Raw genomic sequence first — 18,986 nt, forward strand, 5'->3', positions numbered from 1 at the left:
GTGTAGGGCGAAAGCCCTTTTCTCACAATTACGAATTGATAATAAAATAGTTCCGCAAGTCTCTCCTGTCTCGTAAACTTTTTTAACTGTTGGCTTTTCCTTTAAGTGCATCGCATCTGCTTCAGTCGACTCCAGATCTAGAAGTCTGGAAAGCCGGTGGGTTTGTGAAAAGAAACACGTTTCTTGGAAGGATACGTCTTCCATCGGCCGGTAACTTACGCAATTAAAAGTTTTTCTTATGAAAAATTGAATTGGCTCCGAGGCTTGCTGCAGAAATACGATAGATTTTTATCCTCGCAATTTCTTATATCTTATTTTTATAAATTTTTCTCTAGTATTATTTATCTAATTTTAATTCTTACTCTCTTTTTAGCCAGATAATCCTGTCATCAATATCTAATTAATCATTATAATAATATTACTTTTCAATTTAATCGATATCTAATTTCACAGTTAAATTCTTTCTTCCGAAATCTTACACTATTTGCAAATCAAAATTTATACAATAAGATCATCATCACTTACGGGCTTCGACCTGCGCTGAGGCTCTCCTGACGATGCTCCCGCCTGCTTTGAAGCTCCCTGCCATTCAGGTTGACGTCACTGGCGCTACCGGACGACTCCGTGAGTTTTAAGCCCGAGCTGCTGCTGCTCTCGTCCAGGGTGAGTCGTGACTTGAGGCCGTTTGTGCTTGAACCGGAAGAGTTCGCCGACAACCACGGATTCGTCCGAATGCGGGAACGCTCGCGCGGCGATTGTACCGGAGGTGAGACCAACGGTGGCGGTATCGAAGACGGTACGGGCAGACTGTTCCTCGAATCGGCGGAATAAGACTCGGTCCTGCGGTGAGAACTCTCTTGTTGCCGCTGCTGCTGCTGCTGCTGCTGCTGCTGCTGCCTCTGACCATGATTCGTTGGTGTTTCTTCGCTCTGCCGATTTAACGCGGATAGAAATGAAAAAACCGTTGGGATGAAGGAAACGACAACTTTATAGTTTATTAAGCGATTACGATTTTTGCCGATTAGCGGTTAATTAAATCTTCCGTTGATACATACTTATGCAATAGTGCTATAACGTAAAAAAAGACAGAAGATCGATTGAATAAAATCGATTAAATAAAAATAATTAGGTCGGTGAGATCAATTAATTGTCACTTTTTTTTAAATAACGTATATTTTTGTGAAGATCGTGATTTATCGGATAAAACTAACAATTCGCGTAGAAGGAATACGCGTATGACACTTATAGTGCTATTATTGGAATTAGAAAATTACATTTAATTAGCGTCTCGCTGCGTGTCAAGCAAATCTGTAGAAAATATTAAGACAAATTTTGTTTCCAGCAAAATTTGCAAATTAATTTTTCTATATAAAAGAATATGAAAGAAAATAAAATATGTCTCACGCGTGAATTCATTCGATCAAGCTTCTTCAAAATCGCGCTTTTGTATTCGTCGCTCCGGTTTTTCGCCTTTATCGTCAATCTAAATCGCAAGCTCGATCGTTTCTCCCCATTGTGCTGAAACGAGGGTACCCTGACACGGTGTGTGCAGCGCGCAATCGATCACGACCCAGAAGAGGAAGGATTCATTTTTCACTCCTACCGCCCATTAACGCCTGATATCCTGGCGCACGTCTCGCGACAATGCATCCCTCTTTCGAGTCGCGAGACTCGGCGGAGAAGTGAATCTCGAGGAAAGGTGCAGCGGAATAACCTTTCCAGAATTTTTCACTTCCGCGGACACGTTTCTTTTTTTAAGAAGAATACAACAATGTGGCTAATAAATGTTTTTCCTTGACAAATAGCAGTACGTGCACCGTAAAGAGAATGGATCATCGCTTCTCGGGTATGCTCGCGCTTGAGATCCACCGAGAGGAAACTCATAAACTACGTCTCTCTCTCTCTTGTACCCGTAATATATACTGTGACGATAAACGCGTCACTCCAGAACGTATACTTCCTGCTTGGTAAAAGAGGCCGGATGTCATTGAACTCGTGGCCTCAAAGGCTCAATGGCGAACGAACGCACCCCTCTAAGACTTTGCGCGCGCGGGAGGGTGTCTGAGCGAAACCACGGTAATCTCGTACCGTGTATTCGAGGAGCATTTACTTTCGGCCTATAAACTATTTGAGGGAGATAGGGACTGAAAGGAACGAGACGCGTTTGACGAAGAAGCCTCTTGTGAATACATTATATCGAGGCATGTTGAAACTCCGCGAGAGCCCGCGGCTCCTAGCGGCTTCCTCCGTTTAAACATTGGAATTAGAATTTTGTTTAGAAAAGGCCGCGCGTAAAAGCAATTATCAATTTTTAAGGATTTTTTAATTATATTAGTATCGGAAATATTTCGATCGAATTTAAACTTGATATGTTTGAGGCAATTGACAAGAAATTGTGTTAAAAATTTTACAAATTTCCACAAAATATGACTATAAGCAATTCTAATTAATAAATGATTCATAAAAGTGTCTTTTCTTCAGTAAAAATATATATATATTTTTTTAATTATTCCCATTTTAAAATGACATATTTGGAGTAAGAGAAAAGTGCTGCAGTTGACTTTATTTCATTCAAATGTATTCGCTAATGCTTTGTTGTGGAACAAAGCCGCATTTTGATGTTTATTGCCGCAAAATTTTCTCATCGCGCTTGAATTCTAATTTACGGACAATGTACTCTTACCTTGTGCGGCGTACTCGTTCGTATTTCCTGCTGAGTATTATCCCTGGTCATGTTCGTCGTGCTCGCGGATGACTGCCTCCTGTCCCCGGCTGTTCCATTTCCCGACGCGGCGCTACCGGCCGGAAGCAGACTCGCGGCGTCGCCCGGCGGCCTCTTCGCCCTGGTCTTATTGTTATTGTTGGTGGTGGTAGTAGCGCCGCTACTGCTCTGGAAGTAGTGGGTGCCGGTCCTGATGTTGATATAGTACTCGGGCGGGAAACTGGTGCCGGGCGAGGTGCCGTCGGTCGAGTAGCCGGTCGAGTACGCGCTCTCCGGCGAGGAAAGGCTCACGCTTCCGGCGGTGCCGCCGGAAGTGCCGGATGAAGTAGTCACTGACGCGCCGTAGCCGCCCCCGTGCAATCGGATACCGTCCACGTTCTTCGTCGGCGAATCCACCGGATGTACCTGGAAAAAAGATTCCTCCGGATGTGCAATCACGATTTCGATTACCGTGAAATTTATTCACAATATCGATTCCTATTTAAGTCAATATAAATAATGTGAAATACTTCATTAAAACACTAATCATTTACAAAAATTTTGTTTTGAAGAGGTATATTACGAATATTAATTAAAGAGATTCTGTCATTTTTTGCAGTCTCGGATCTATCATTTTTTTTTCTCATACTTTTTTATCAATTTTAGATATTTTATGCAAAAAGTTGGAAAAGTATCAAATGTGTTTAACAGCTTGCAGGAAAAATCTATGAAATGTGTGCTTAAAAATTCAATTTTCTCTATACTAATGCACACAATTCGTTAAAGCAGTCGTTCGATGATTGCATAAAGTCCGAAGATACTGCGGCAATCTGCGACGGCTGGCGCGAGAGAACGAGGGCGAGTTCGTCCACCGGTAAGTGTCGGAAAAAGAATACTAAACCCTTTTTCTGCCCGTCTTAACGATAAGCGTCGACGTGCCCTGGCCGGTCTTACTGGAAAGCGCCGACGTAAGGGTCTGTTGGCGGAGAAACAGACAAGCGTAACGAGCAAACGCTGGCAACCAGTAGGAAAATAGGGGAAGCACTTCACAAACTAGTTTGCCGATAATGACGATGAATCCAACGAGCGTGCACTTTTCAAGATGCTTGAAGAGCTGTGCCGCATCGAGAGATCGCGAGTGTAGCAATTAATCGATGTAAAATGTTACACACAAATTTATAAAAACGACTGTTGAAACGATATAAAAATTTTGGGAAATTGCATTGGAAAATTACCTTTCATCGATTTGTTTCGTTAAATGTTATAAGCATTGTATAAATTGATGCGGATTGCGGTAAGATTTCTAGACGCGTCTATCGGAGTAAGAAACTTTAAAAAATTTCCGTCGGGCGATATAAACGCGCGCGCGCGTCGCGAAGATAACGTATTGTAAAAGTAGGTTTTATACAAAATTACTTTGCTCAGAAAATTTCAACTTGTAAAATAGCACAAAACGAATAATGCAACGCCGGAGATTCGCGATATCTTAGAATCGTTTCGCAAAGCGACCGAGAAGATCGCGGGATATTTATTCACCTGGTGTAAAGCGGGCGATCTGTTGGCGCTGTGGCTCCTGGGGGAGTTGCAGTTCGAGTCGAATCCCTTGTCGCCCTTCTTCCGATCCTTTTTCTTTTTCGATCGCACGATGTGTGCCTCCATCCACGTGCGCAATTTCGTCCCAAACATGTTGCACACGAATGTCGGTTAACGGAGCGGCGCCTCGTCGAAAATGCCCAAGTGGATAGAGGAACCCTTCCCGTGATTATTGCTCTCGGTATCGGCTGCGATCGCGTTTATTTGCGCGCACGTCTGCTTGGATGCTCCATTTCACAGTGAAACGGGATTTCTGCAACAAGAGTGATTTACTTACAAACAATCGTTCACAATCTCACTTTGAACAAAAAAAAAAAAAACTGTGTACACCGAAATTGTCATTTATTATCACAAATGTCACACAGCTCAATAATACAAATTATCTTATAAATCCAATTCCGGTTGAAATGCGAACCGCGCGCGGTATAATTGCGCTCGGCATGGTCGTCGATTCAATTTAATCATTACGCGACAGACGCTCGCAATTGCCCGCTCGGTGTCGGGTTCTCCGGCTATCCCGGATTATCTCGTAGATCACTGCGGCGTTGCGCGTCGCACGAGACGATTATTATAATCTCGCGTTATACCGACTATTTACACACGGGACTGCGCCGTCGAGTCACTTTTACGTTCCTTCGCCGTCGGAATCATCAATAACAGCCTCCCGCAGGTACGTACGAGCTTGCGCCTCGCATTAACATACTAAGTGGCCGTCGTCGCTTCCACGCCATTTTTCCGGGCTCTAATGTGAACGAGCAACGTGATAAGCCACCGCCTCGTTTCCCACGAAACGATAAATCTGTAACGGAAGATACAAACATACATCCATGTAAATCCTGCCGTATCGCAGAGCGCAAATTTATGCGATCGCCACTGGAAAAAGCGATCGATCTCATTTTAATGCCGACTTATTAAGCTGTGTGTAGGATATGCGGAATTTATCGCAACGTTCTTTCAACATTCTACGACGTATTTAGAATAAGCAAAAATTTGTGACGATGTATATTTGTCTTTCAAACAATATCGAGAATTCAATTTTTCAGCCCATTGAGAAATCGTTGTGGAAGTGCGAGTGAAATAAATTTTCTTCGTTTCGTTACATCTTAATGTGAAACATCGAACTTCTCGACCATTCTCATTACGTCCAGGGAGATAATCAGCGAGCTAAATTTAATTAGGAAATGGCTATCGAGTCCGCGCAATTTAACGGACTGGATAATTAATGTCTCACGTGTTCGAGAAGACTAGGTTGGTTTTAACCCTTTCCCAATTTCATTAAAGTTACCGGGATATCTATTACGCTTTTAGGAAACATAAAATTTTAAATAACTATAATTATACTACATATAGATGTTAATTACATATTAAAGCATTAACCATTGAAAAAAAATTGAGCGATGTGACGTAAGAAAAATCCAATGAAAATTATTCTTGTTTTCGGATTTAACTTTTAGAAATAAGATTAAATATTACTGTCCAAATATTTTGTACAGCTAAATTATTACTTTTAAATTTCTGTGCTTTATAAAATATACACGTGACTTTTACAATTTTCTAGATTTATAATATTCGTTGCACAAATTGCCGCCCTTGTTTATCCTCGGTTTACGTCTTCGACGCTTCAACGAGACCAGCATGTAAATTTGCATAAACGTGGCCTAAGACTGTAGTTTCAGGCACGATTTCGGAAACTCGTGGCAGAACGATCACTTTATGGAAATAAGCGGATAGGCGCTGTCGTCAACTTTTAAGAGGCACCGTTGAAAAGGTATTAGGAGCGCCGGCCGAGTTTTAATCAAGGCTTCGTCGCTCCGAAAGTTTTTGGCAGAGACGGGGGCCATAGTCGAAAATGATTAAACGCATTTTTGCACAGAGACCGCAAACTTTGAATTGCCGTGCGCGTCGGAAGTCTCTCGAACGTAATAATCTTATTATATACGCATTATATACAGAGAATTAGCAGCGTTAATTAAACTTCGTGCGGCTGGCAGATTTTGTGAGGCATTAAATGCGGGTACGTGGCCGTACAGTCGCAAACCTCTGCGCTTTCGCCCTCTGGTTCAAAATGACTTACAATAATTTATAAGTCTTTTCCTTCCGCTTACATTTCCATGCTTCTACACAGTCCCTCACTGAGATGTTATTAATATTTTAGCACCGTTTTTAAGCGCTACCGATTCTTTTTCATCTCTGCCCTGCCTTCCTTTTCATTCGCGTTATTATTTTTCTCGTCAATTCTAGCACTTTTACGATTTATTTTTATATTTTGCTACAAAATTCGCGTTATTCTTACATTTAATTACCTATTTTAATCATCTACGAAAGGAACGTGATTATTTATAATTTTTTTGCCATTTTTAACCGTTCTATTTTTGAAATCCATTACCACATTTTCCATTTCTGTAAAAATTTATAAATCGACTTTGTTATTCTTTACACATTTTTCGTTCACATCCATCATCCATGGGAGAGATGTGATTTCTTCCTCGAGAAAGCGTTTCACGTACGCTTTCCCTATATACAAGTTGCACGCTATGTAACAGGCCATATGCAAGCTTCGCAATGCATATTTACTCGCGGAGCCAGGCTCCTCGATCTAGACGGGGGCTTATCAATCTTCAAGCTGCAGAGAGCTTTCCGCGAAATAAATATTTCGTCGGCTGCGTCCGCGTCATCGCAGTCGATTGAATCATCCTGCGTTTCTTCTGCTTTCTCTTGGCTCGACTGACACTACGTGAGCGGAAATCGGAAGGCAATGACGATGCCCTCTCGAACTGAACGCGGCGAATTTTTTGGCGAGGGTGTATCCGACCACGTCGTGACCGGAGAACGAATTCGTGACGAGGAAAAAGCGAGATTCGCTGGGAAAACCGCGCAATTAAAGTCTGAGCACGTGGATTAAATGAAGGATAGATGTTCCGTAAGATGAAAATTTCGCTCAAGTTTTTGGAGACTTTAAGAAAAGTCCATTCTAGCAGAATAGAGCAAAGAAAAATTAAATGCTAACTTTTATTTAAAAAGATATTAGTTATTTTTGATTTAAAAAGTTGTTGATCTCTCAAAACTTTAAAATTTTTTCGACTGTGCATGCTTTTAGTCGCGAAAACTCTTTTGATTTAGATTTTAGATAGAGAATTCTAGAATTTTTCTTATTTCTTTCAAATTTTGAGAAAGTGGAAGTAACTTCATATAGATCACTCTCTTCTATTTACTGCAAATCGTCGCGGGAATCAGCTCGAATCTTTTAATTAGATCTAGTATCGTGACGCTCGTTAAGAGTCACTTCCTTGTGTCAGTCGCCATAATTCGATTGCGTATGCTAACGCGCAAGTTATATAATGCGGTTAAGTTCGTCGTCGTCGTCGTCGTCGTCGTCGAGCCCCGGGATTTCATTTCCATAATGTTTCGGCAGAATTTAAGGACACCCAGAAGGACAAGCAACCCTCGGATCTTCGTTAGACTAGGACCGCATCCCCTTATTGCTCTCTGCGTTTCCCTCTCTCTCCGCTTGCACCGTCATATCGGCTTTGCGTGAACAAAGCAGCCCGCTTTGAACCACCTGCATGTATTCATGAAGTTTGCACGGTTCGATAATTACGAAGTGAATCAAGCCCCTTTCTCTGTCTCTCTCCCTATCTCTCTCTCTCTCTCTCTCTCTCTCTCTCTCTCTCTCTCTTGATATCGATATCAAACGCTACGTTCGATCGACACACTATCTAATTATCTCTTTGAAGCGACTTTTTGGAGATGCATGATGAGCACGATTTTTATCAGCCTCGGATAAAATCGGCGATGTTCATATATTATGGAATACATACGTGAAGGTAAAAAAATTCTACCTTTCACGCAAATTAAATCCCTGTAGAATTATGGATTCAATGGTGCAGTTAATATACAGTTTTATACCTTCTCACTTAACATCAATAACAATTTTTCATTATTATAGTATAACAGCTTTTACATATTTTATTATTCTATTGTATGTATATTTCTCATTATTGTGCTGTAATTATAATTGCCTTCTTCTCCGCACAGTAGAACATTGATTAAAAAAACTTTTTGTTTTATTTTATCTTTACAGTCAAATATTATACATGCATATATTTAATCCGACTTTCATGCGTCATTGCTGACATCCGGTGTCAATCGTCGATATGACTGAAACTAATTTGACAGACACTCTATTTGAAAGACGAAAGCGCTCCGGTGGCTGAGAGGGTAAAACTTAATATACGACACGTCGGCACACACTAGCGGAGACGTCAAGTCGAGGAGTTTTCCGGGTTAACGAGGGTTCCTTTGGCCGGGGGACACGCGGCAGTATCGTCGTATCGATGAATAGTCAGAGACAAGAGCTCGTTAGTCTCGTTAGAGTTATGGTGGTCGCAAACAGGCGCGTCTCTCTCGGCCGGAGGAGAGGAAAGAAGGAGGTTCAAGTGAGTACACCGCGTTAACCCCTGTAATTTATCGTGGCCGAGGCCGGGTGTAATAACGATGATATCGGGGTAACTTCTGGCTTGTGATTAAAGCGAGGCTTATCGCACGACCCGGCGCGTTGCTCCTCGTAGAATTTTCCACCTTTCCGAAAATTCGTCTAGTCAAGTGCGAAGCACGTGTGAGACTCGGTGTGGCTCACTACGTAAAATATAACCCGCTTGTCTCCGATTTGTATTTGAAATATAATATTTGATTCGGTCCTTGAATATTAGAAAAAAAAATACAAAATCATATGTTTGGTGCTGTTATTTTAAGGTGTGACCGTCTTGACGAAGAGAGTTTATTGCACTATATATCTTGATGTCGAAGCACTTGCTTCAACACCAAGAAATAATTTAGGAGTGTCTGCTGAGGACGTCTCGAAATGAGCTTGGGACGTAGTCGCGCTACACTCTCGTCGTGTAAATCGAAATGCCGGGAATGCACGGAATATTAAGGAAAGTTACAGTGTAACATATCGGCCATTAATCATAGCGCTCTGTTGCGAGGGTAGTCGCTGGCATTTCTCCCCGCTGAAATGGAAATTACCCTAATGCGTGTACGAATAGCATTCTCAGTATACTCGAGTGAATTTTCAGAGTACATGCGCAAAATACAGTAATTTCCTTTTAGCAAAACTGTCCGAGAAAATTTCATACAAGACATTCGAAAATATTGTCCGTGTTCTGTCGCTAAAAACATAATCATTTCCACCAGAAATAGTTATTTGCACTCTTCGAGTTTAAATCATTAAAAGCTAATAGTTAATCATTTACATTCACAAGCGCTGACAACGATGTCAATAATAAAAGCGTTAACATATGTGCACGTCATAAAATTTGTATCGACTGATTTGTAATTCTCTATGGTTCTTCGTTCGTCTGAGGTTTGTCTTTGTTAAGGCGCGTCAGTGTTTCGTCGTATCGATTAATATGCATGGGATAGATATAGGGTGTTCCCAGATTTCTCTCATCTTGATTTTAACGACGGATTCTTAATTCCATTCACCTTTGACTAAAATGTCAAGGCATCACAAGTATCTTATTAGTAAAATTAGAAAATGTTATAAAGGTACGCAACATTACAAAAATAAATCCGAAAAAATAAAGTTATGATATCAAAGAAAAAAATAAAAACACAAGTATAAAAAATATTTATGAAATTTTGTTTGAATAAATCAGGGTCGTTTATACGACAGAGATTTTATTCGTCTCTCAATTACAGTCTCTGATTTCTATCTCTCTCTACTAAAAACATGCATTATTAAAAGTGTCATGATAAAATCTTTAAAATTATGCATTTCTACGTTTATTTCTGCGCGTGCTAGCATAACGTGATTTTTCATCTGAATTGCTTCTGTAATAAAGAGGAAATGACTTAAGCGCCAGATGATTTACGGGTTGTACGCTAATCGCGTATATGCAAATGTCACCCTTATCTGGTACACACGTACAAGTCTGGTACACGTGTATGACTTGATGTACATCGGTTAGGCGGTATCACACGCAATGTAACTCGAGATTTCTTGTTGAATCTTGATCGCGTATCAACGATTTCGCGCATATTACGTAGCTATGCACGCGATCGTAACAAGCCCGTTCGAGCGTATGAAAATTTTACCTCTCTACGCGCTGATGCGAATCAATACTCTTATCACGCGAGCATTAATTTCCTCTCACCAACGTTTCATATGTATAATATAAAGTTGAACATTTGAAATCTAGTGTGTCATAAATTTTTGAAATATTCAGAAACATTAAATTAATACTTGCCAATCTAGGAAATATTTGATCTTTAAAATTTCGATCTTTTTACACATTCTATATAAGATTTTTACATTTGATTGTTAAATTTTGATATTGGCTATCGAAGCTATCATGAAATCTTTAAATAAATGTTTGAATTGTAAAATCGCACACATATCAAAATCTTGGATTTTCGAGAATTTATAATATTTGATATCGGAAACTTGGTTAGTGCAATTTCGAACTTTTAATAGTTTATATCATTAGTTACTTTTATTATGAGCCGAATGTAGCAAATCCATCATCGACTATCAATTCTGGTTGAAGAGCAATTTATAATTTTGAGAGATTATATACCGTTCGAAAAGTATCATAAGAAATGGCGATTCCAATTCGACAGTCATGTCAAACTTCCGTTTCTTCCCGCTGCGAGACCTTCCTGCTGGTGAGAAGTCAGCCGATTCTTCCTGCAAAACGCACGTGCGGCGGATTAAAGCGGACGGAAATTATGGCGGTGGCAGCGTCGCTAGGATCCCCTCCCCGGACATCCCACGAGACCCCACGTCGCCGGAAATAAAGGTGCCAAGCTACTGGCTGAAGGGAATGGTTAAATTCACTGACACTGCAATGCGGCGGGCCAAAGCGCGACCCCTACACGAATTCCACATGGACCGACGAGTGGCACCCTTCTTTCGATCAGAAGGGAAACGGAGCGGTGATAACGTTTTGCCTGCCGTGAAAGTATTTTACAATCGTTGGATTTCGAAGCGTAAGTCAAATACGTCAAACTACGAAATTGGCACATCTGGCAGTTCGACAATACGAAGATGTAAAGTGCTAAAGATCAAAGATGCTCAACAGTCAGATCGACAATTTTGACAGTCGAAAATCTAAAATTTCTGCGTACCTTAATTGAGTGTCAAATATTTAACACTCTAAGATTCCAATATTGAAAAGAATTACAGTTTAAAAATTTCGCAACTCTAAATGTCATAAAATCCGTCAAGTCTTTTCACGAAATTACACAATTGCAAAAATCTAATTAAAAACCATCGTTTATTAATAATATATTCAAGGTTCCAAGAATATCCGTGAATATTATACATCTAAAGTTCCGAAAATTCCAAAGATCCAAGGTTTATTGGAGTATTAAAGTTCTGTACATTCCAAGTTTGAGATTCGAAGTTCCAAGAACGCATAATTTTGAATAAAGCAGCAAAACTTTACAAACGCACGGAATATTCATGTAAACTCTCTTCGAATGCGACGTACTTGCACAACTCCATGCTTCGGTGCATGCATGCATAATAGTTAAGTAGTTTTCTTTCTGTTGTAAATTTGAATCGTTTGCGTAGGCAACAATAAACGCAGCACTCAGTGCGTGCACGTGCAACTCAATTGCTTATTAAATAATATAAGAGACCCGCCTATGCGATGGTCTACGAAGAATGTCTAAATTGCCCGTTTATCTTTATTATAAAAATAATGATAAAAGACGATCTATATAATAGGAGATATAATTCATTCTTTTCTGTAAACCAAAGATTCTTAAATATCATAGCTTTTGCCAGCGGGAGCTCGCCAGAAGGGTTGAAAGAGCCGAAAGTAATGGCGCTGACTGTACGTTTGTGATGTGATTTAAAGTTCCTTTCGGTCGAAACACATTCTTCCGTTCTGGTAATACGCGAGGAACCACCCTCTAGCCCAAGGGAGCTATGCTGCCGATTCGCCAGACATTCCTTATAACGAGAGGGGCCTTTTGGGAAGGGTGGATTGCCCCTGGATGCTATTTTACGACGTAACGACGATTGTGGGTGCAAACTGATCCTTGCTCCCGATTAAAGTCAAACAGAAATGAATATGTAAGAAGTATATTACTTCAAATGGAATTTATTTAAATATCTAATTATTTTATGTCATTTTTTACTATTTATTTAATAATATTTGAAGAATTTTTGCTCAATTAAATTACGACAATTTGTAAAATAAACTTTATGTCCAGTAATATTACGAGTATATCTGCAGTTATAAAAATAAATTTACACTCTAAAAGAATAATTTTATGTTTCAAATGTTCCTTTTCAAATGAATTTGTTAAAAAGTTTCAAGTTGGAAAGAATTTTCTTCCTAAAAATAAACCGCCGACACTAATCGACAATTTCCAATGTACTCGAGATACGGGGTGTCCTCATTTTTTGACACCTCATCGCATCGGGCCAATCCCCTCACTCCCGAGGGATGATTCCCCGACGATGACGACACGTCAGACTCTTGTGGGAGCGACATTGCGAAAAATTGCTCCGAAGATAGTGCGAGCGTGACTCACGCGCGACTGCGAATGCGCTTTAATTAGAAACCTCGTTTAATTTTTGTCAGCCCGAGAGCGACGAGGAGCAAAGTGGCCCCAATTTAGATTCCGCGTTGCTCCGTCATAAAATTCCCGATTAAACGGCAAACCGGCGCCGATGATAGACACGGGGGAGGCGTGATAAATTGGGAACAAATGGCCGGCGGTAATTAGCAAAATGAATTCGTCCAGCAGGACGTCGCGTATTTGTTTTAGCGGCAAAATATTGGCGCGCTGAGGGCAATATGACACTATTAGCTTCTATATACTAAACGTGATGGAGTGACGTATGTATTTATCTTGGAGAGACGACGCTTTATCCGAAACTCGTCTTGGAATACGTGTTCGGACTGTATCGTTTCCATCTGTGAAGCTTCACACCGACGTATTTTCTTTCCATTTCCGAGGAATTTGAAGTCCGAAATATTCTGAGCGGAAATGTCGCGGTCGTATAAAGCAGAAATTATATAAACTGTGAGAGAAATGTGCGAAAAATCGTCAAGTTTAACGTGGGCGCCAACGTTACTTTCGAGATTACCGATATAAATCGCTCTTTATGCAAAGGTATAACGTAGTAAGACAAACTTGCTAATTAAAAACAACATCCGGGATGTAATAAAGTATCTGTTATTGGGAAACTCCATAAGTTTGCTTCATCGAGATAGTATAAATGTCCGAGGAACCAGCGAAGACGAGAGCACTCCTTGGATTAATTGTGAATCCTTCGGCCGGGAGTCGAAGTTGCTAATGATGCTCGTTAAAAGACATTCAAGTCCGAAGGAGCGAGTTCGAAGTGAGTTCTGCGACTTCGATGGCAGCGACGAGTCCGAAAACTTCGACCAAAGTTCCATTTCGAGTTTCGTAAATTGAGTTAGCTCGCGTATTCACGAGCGAAGAGTTAACACTGGTAAGAGCAAACGGGAGCGAATTAGTTCACACGAATTTGCGAGACACGAAAGTTATGAGACCACGTTGCTGCGAACGGATTCAAAACGAAAAGGGGTGCGCCTTTTTGAACGAACATCACGACGATTGTTCATTCACTGTGTCGGGCAAAGCGCGAGATTCCCTTTTTCGACGAGCATCGCTCCGGACTTTCTTTCTTGCGAACTTTCATTCGGCGCGGCACGTCGCTTTCTCTTAACGCGAGGAGAACTAGATTGCTCGACATTTCTGTATCACCGCGAGGAAAATGAAAAAATGCTCCCACAATTTCCTCCTTTTCATTGCCTTTTAAAAAAATCAGGACTGTTTAAAAAAAAATGCAATATTAAATATATTTATTCTCATATTATATATATTCTAATTTTTACGCGTCGTTCAACGATCAACACATTAAGAAATTGGAATTAATCGATAAAATCGTAAAATCATAAAAAAAAGAATATCGCTTCGCAAAAGGATTTTTATTATGATAAAAATGTCGAGTGGATATGATTATGGGGAGAATGATAATACAGGGGGAGGAGGGACCGACCTAGATTCTCCGACAGAATTCGTTTGATGGTTTCCCAGTTTGGCGGGATGAAAAATAGCGGGGGAGAAAATGTGCGTGCGTGCGTGCGTGCGTGCGTGCGTGCGTGGGTGCGGCTTGTAACGTGACAATCTAAATCTTCCTGGATCTATAGTCGCGGATTAAACGACGGGTACGATATACGAGACACATGGGCGATGAAGTAATTATCTCTATCAGTTACGCAACCAATATACACAGCGGTCCAATAACGTTATCACAACAATAAAAAAAAAAAAAAAAAACATTCGAAAAGAGGAAACAGCTTGTAGTTTTGCGTCGTGATAAAAGTATTTTAAATGTGTGTTGTGGACATTTTGACAAATATATGATTCTGCAACCATAATATACGAATTGTTATCACAGACGTTTCAGCTAAATCGTTTTTGCTATCTATAATTTCAGTTCTGCGCTTTTGTTTTTTCCGAAAATCCGATATTACAAGTCGATACTCATTTGTCAGCTTTTAAACTACAATATTTATTTAGTGATGATACATTTGATCAAGTGATAGCTATAAATTCGATTTTCAACGATAACAATCTCCGTCGTGATTTTAAAATAAGCCACGGACAGACCACTATCTGTACGATCGCAGCGTCTCGTCTATTTTTTAACGCTCAATTTATCGCGAGCGAGCAGCGAAGTGGAATATGAAAAAAACGAAACAACGCGTTTCCGATCGGATACGAATTTCCGAGCCGAGACTCTCGCGAATCCCAAAGGTCCTCGAAATTTACATTTTCATCATCTCGGGATTTTGCGTTTTTATTATTCCGTTGTCGCGATACATCCCTATAGCATCCTATGGCGGATTTTGATGTCGTGTGTGTTTCCAGCACGATGTAATTCGAAAACAAAGAGCTCTATCTAACGCGATTGCGCTGACAGTGGCGTATACATAGTGATGCACGGAATAATATTTGCGTTTCTTTCACCGCAACATTTTTCCGCGCGCAATATGCGCGCGAAATTCGCGCAAAAATTTCTTCTCAGCGTTATATATAGGAAGGATTTTCCAGCAATTTCCTCCATATCCAGCAAACATTTTTACGGTTTATGTATACAGTATTTTTTCGAGAAAATTGCGCGGCTATTTATTTCGCTTTCTCCGCATTTAGATGCAAATCTATCTGTTTTTGCACGTATTTCGTTGTTAAATAATACAAGACTTAGAATTTATACTTAATGTTACATTATTCTTTTTGAACGATGATGTAAAGTAAATTAGCTATCGTCTGTAATTATTATTTTTATCAATATGAAGAAATTTTATCCACATCTTTATTAAATATGTAACGAATGATTTTTCTGCTTTAATATATTTTATTAATATGTCATTATTATTATAAGTATTTCGATTCTGAATGTAATAAAATAATACTTGTATTAATATTTGAAGAACTTATTTTTTAGTGGACTTAAAATGTATCTCGATACTTATCGCACACAACGAGATGTAACACACATAACGTAAAAATAAAGTTTACGAAAAGAACACAGTTTTACGAGCAAAAATAAAATCATAAAGCTGTGTCGAACGGAAGTAAATCGCGAATAGATGCTTAGAAAGAATATTTTCTCTCCAAAGTGACAACTTTTGAAGAGTTATTTCCAACTCCCATTGACAACCACTCAAAATAGTCTCGTATAGTTTCGTAGTCTTTGCCAATTTCAACTTTCGTCATTTTCAAAGTCACTTATATTTCTCGTTTTACGTCGCTATCGTCGCCATCATCGTACCTATTCGCGAATAACTTTTCCTCACACTCTCGTTCGCGGGTAACTCGCACGCGAGGCAGACGAGAGACGCATGTTGAATTTCTCACGAGGCCCGAGACCGGGAAATTTGGTCGAAGCCCGCCGGTAGACTTTCACGAGGTCCGTGGATGAAAGCGAGACGGAACGATCTGCATAAAGGGTCGAAGAGGGTGCGAGAAGGGGACAGCTCCGGGGTATGCATTTTCCTTCGTTTTACAGTCTCTCAGCGAGAACAAGGATCTAAACGCGATCCCGTGAATCACATCTTCGCAGTTTGTACTATGTGCGTAAATTTTGTACTAAAAAATCCGATTTGACGCCGGTCTAAAAGAGTCTAGGGTCGTAAAGACAAAGTTTCACATTTATATTCCATGCTAGGTGATTGTCTGACTCACTAGTTCGAGATAATGTATTCTTAGCTCAAACATGTAAAATGTGGAATAAGGTCGAATAAGAACGCCGCACTTAACGTTAAATAAATGACTTATGAGTAGAGATCAAAATGTTTACATAACTCTAACAAGGATTACAATAGATAAAGCGTGTACGAGGAAGCTGAAGCTTAAAGTTCCCTCAACTACCTAGCGAAGTTAATTTAAACCATCAAGTAGGATTTATACCTAGACAACCAGGTCGATTTTGAAAATTGTAATATTCCAAATCTACGTCACGAATAAAAATGAGAAATATCAAAGAACATACAGTAATTATAAAAATTTCTATATATTTCTATAATTTTTGTATATTTGCGCATTTAAGCGCAAACAGTTACAGTTTGCTGGAAAATCTTCCTAAATATTCCAAAACACATCGCGAATGTATTCGATTCCTGAGAGAAACATTTTGTATAATATCTTTGGGGAAGCATTTTTACAGATGCATCAAAACGAGATGGTGTGAAATATATCCAATACATCTAAAAAAATGATAAAAAATAACGATACTATCACAGAGTGATGCCAAGGCATTATTTGGTATGGAAACGAACCGAAATGCAATGCAAAGTGATACCTCGCGATCCGCGCCGGCGGTGCCCTGAAAAATTCATAAAACCCACCCTCTTATACCACGTGGTGCGATTGCAACACAGGGTGGAGACGAAAGATATTGCGCGGAAAGGGAAGAATGTAGGGGCGGAATTATTGTCGTCGAATAATGGAATAACCAGGTTCGCGAAGATTCTGAAAATGCCTTAAACGTCGACGAGCACGAGTGCCTTCCAAAAAAAAAGAAAAAAAAAACAATCAAGCAACCGTTATGGAATGAGAAAAAACTTTTCATCGCGCCTCCATAAATGGCGCTTCGTTAAAGCGAAAGAAGGGTGTGAATTCTTCCTCTCGCAAGCCCATCTCTTTTCATTTTCAGAGCGACCCTACACATTTATCATTCGTTGTTGGGCTATCTCGTTGCCATTGCCGTCGACGTTGACGTCTGTGATGTTCGTGACGATGCAAATTGTTTCAATACATAAAATAGACGCATTAATATAAATGACAGCTTAATGTATAAAATTAATTTCCTGTACAAAGTTCTTTCCTGAATTTCTGCACATAAAATTGTATATAATAAAATATATAAAAATAATATAATTTTTCTTATGAGAATATTAGCATACATTTTTTATATTTATAAAGAAAAAGACAATTATTTTGTAGCAATTATAAATAAACGATTAAAGCTAAGCATCAAGAAATTAAAATAGAAACCACCATGCAAAGCGACGAAAGACAAGCAAATAAAAGTACGATCGATAAATTTATCTGCATGTTCACCGACAAACATGCTTTTCTTGAAGCTCAGTAAATGCTCGAGGAAAAAAAGAGAGACCATATATCAATACTTGGAAACTAGAACACTCGATGTTATCCTGTGGCCTGAAGATAGAAACATAAGTGTTCTGTATTTGAACATACGACACTTCTGCAAACTTGACTAAGAGCGCAGTGACACTTTTAATAAATTGTGACAGGTCAAACTTTACAATCATTTAAATTCACTATTAGTATTCATAACAAAATCACGAGAAAGTTTTGCAGTTTAAATTATGATAGATATAATAATATTGTATTAATAATAATGCACAATGCTTAAAAAAACATCCAGAAAACGACTTAACTTTCTATTATTTTGCATTTCCAATACATTATTAAAATAAAATAAATAATAAATAGTAATAAATAATAAAAATAAAGATGCACAGTAAAAATATTTCAATAAAAATTTTATTGAAATATTTTTACTGTGCATTTTTATTTTTATTATTTATTACTAGCAGAATCTTCCTTTCTTTTTCGTTCATTGAGAGTAGGTATATGATATATATATGTGTGTGTGTTATCTATAATATAATAAAATATGTATCACTATCTGATTTGTATAACAGGATTTTATAATTATCCGCAATCGCGTGTTGCGATGAATGTAACGCTATAAAATTAGCGATCGCGCAAACTTTTAACAAAGTTGAAAGACGGTCAAGAGAGCTTTCAGCCCGATGCGCCGCTTTGCGTTCTCACGCGTCATTAAATTCGAATCGAAATGTGCTTATGTAAATTACCTTTCCCATCCGGGCGCAACGCGAGCAAAGCTCCCTGCTGGTGGAGAGCGTTCATTACAGTTTCTTTCGAGCAAATGAAAGCACGCAGGGAACGATGCGGTGTAATGGAACAATGATAAAAGGAAATGCACCGTCGCGCGAGTGCGGTGCAGAATGCGCTGTCGGTCACATTTAATGCACGCGTTTAACACGACTTATCCCTCGCGAACAAACGCGAGGAAACGTGTCCAAGGCCCTTCCATATGAGAAAAGATGAGTTTACATTCAGTCGGTCGCCACTATTGGCATTATCG

General features: G+C 39.4%; 1 protein-coding gene across 3 annotated transcripts in view; it reads right to left on the reverse strand.

The window, feature by feature from the left end:
- The window catches only part of LOC105669582 (uncharacterized), a 73,355-nt gene that overhangs the window by 6,829 nt on the left and 47,540 nt on the right, over positions 1–18,986 (reverse strand). For all 3 annotated transcript variants that reach the window (XM_012362623.2, XM_012362622.2, XM_067347293.1), the window contains exons 2-4: positions 4,238–4,547; positions 2,684–3,127; positions 526–929 (exon numbers count right to left, since the gene is read on the reverse strand). In XM_012362623.2, coding sequence (XP_012218046.1) covers positions 526–929; positions 2,684–3,127; positions 4,238–4,387 — 998 coding nt within the window. In that variant the 5' untranslated portion in view covers positions 4,388–4,547. The remainder of the gene's footprint in view (positions 1–525; positions 930–2,683; positions 3,128–4,237; positions 4,548–18,986) is intronic.

The sequence above is a fragment of the Linepithema humile genome, chromosome 1, assembly GCF_040581485.1.
Source record: "Linepithema humile isolate Giens D197 chromosome 1, Lhum_UNIL_v1.0, whole genome shotgun sequence".
NCBI lineage: Eukaryota > Metazoa > Arthropoda > Insecta > Hymenoptera > Formicidae > Linepithema > Linepithema humile.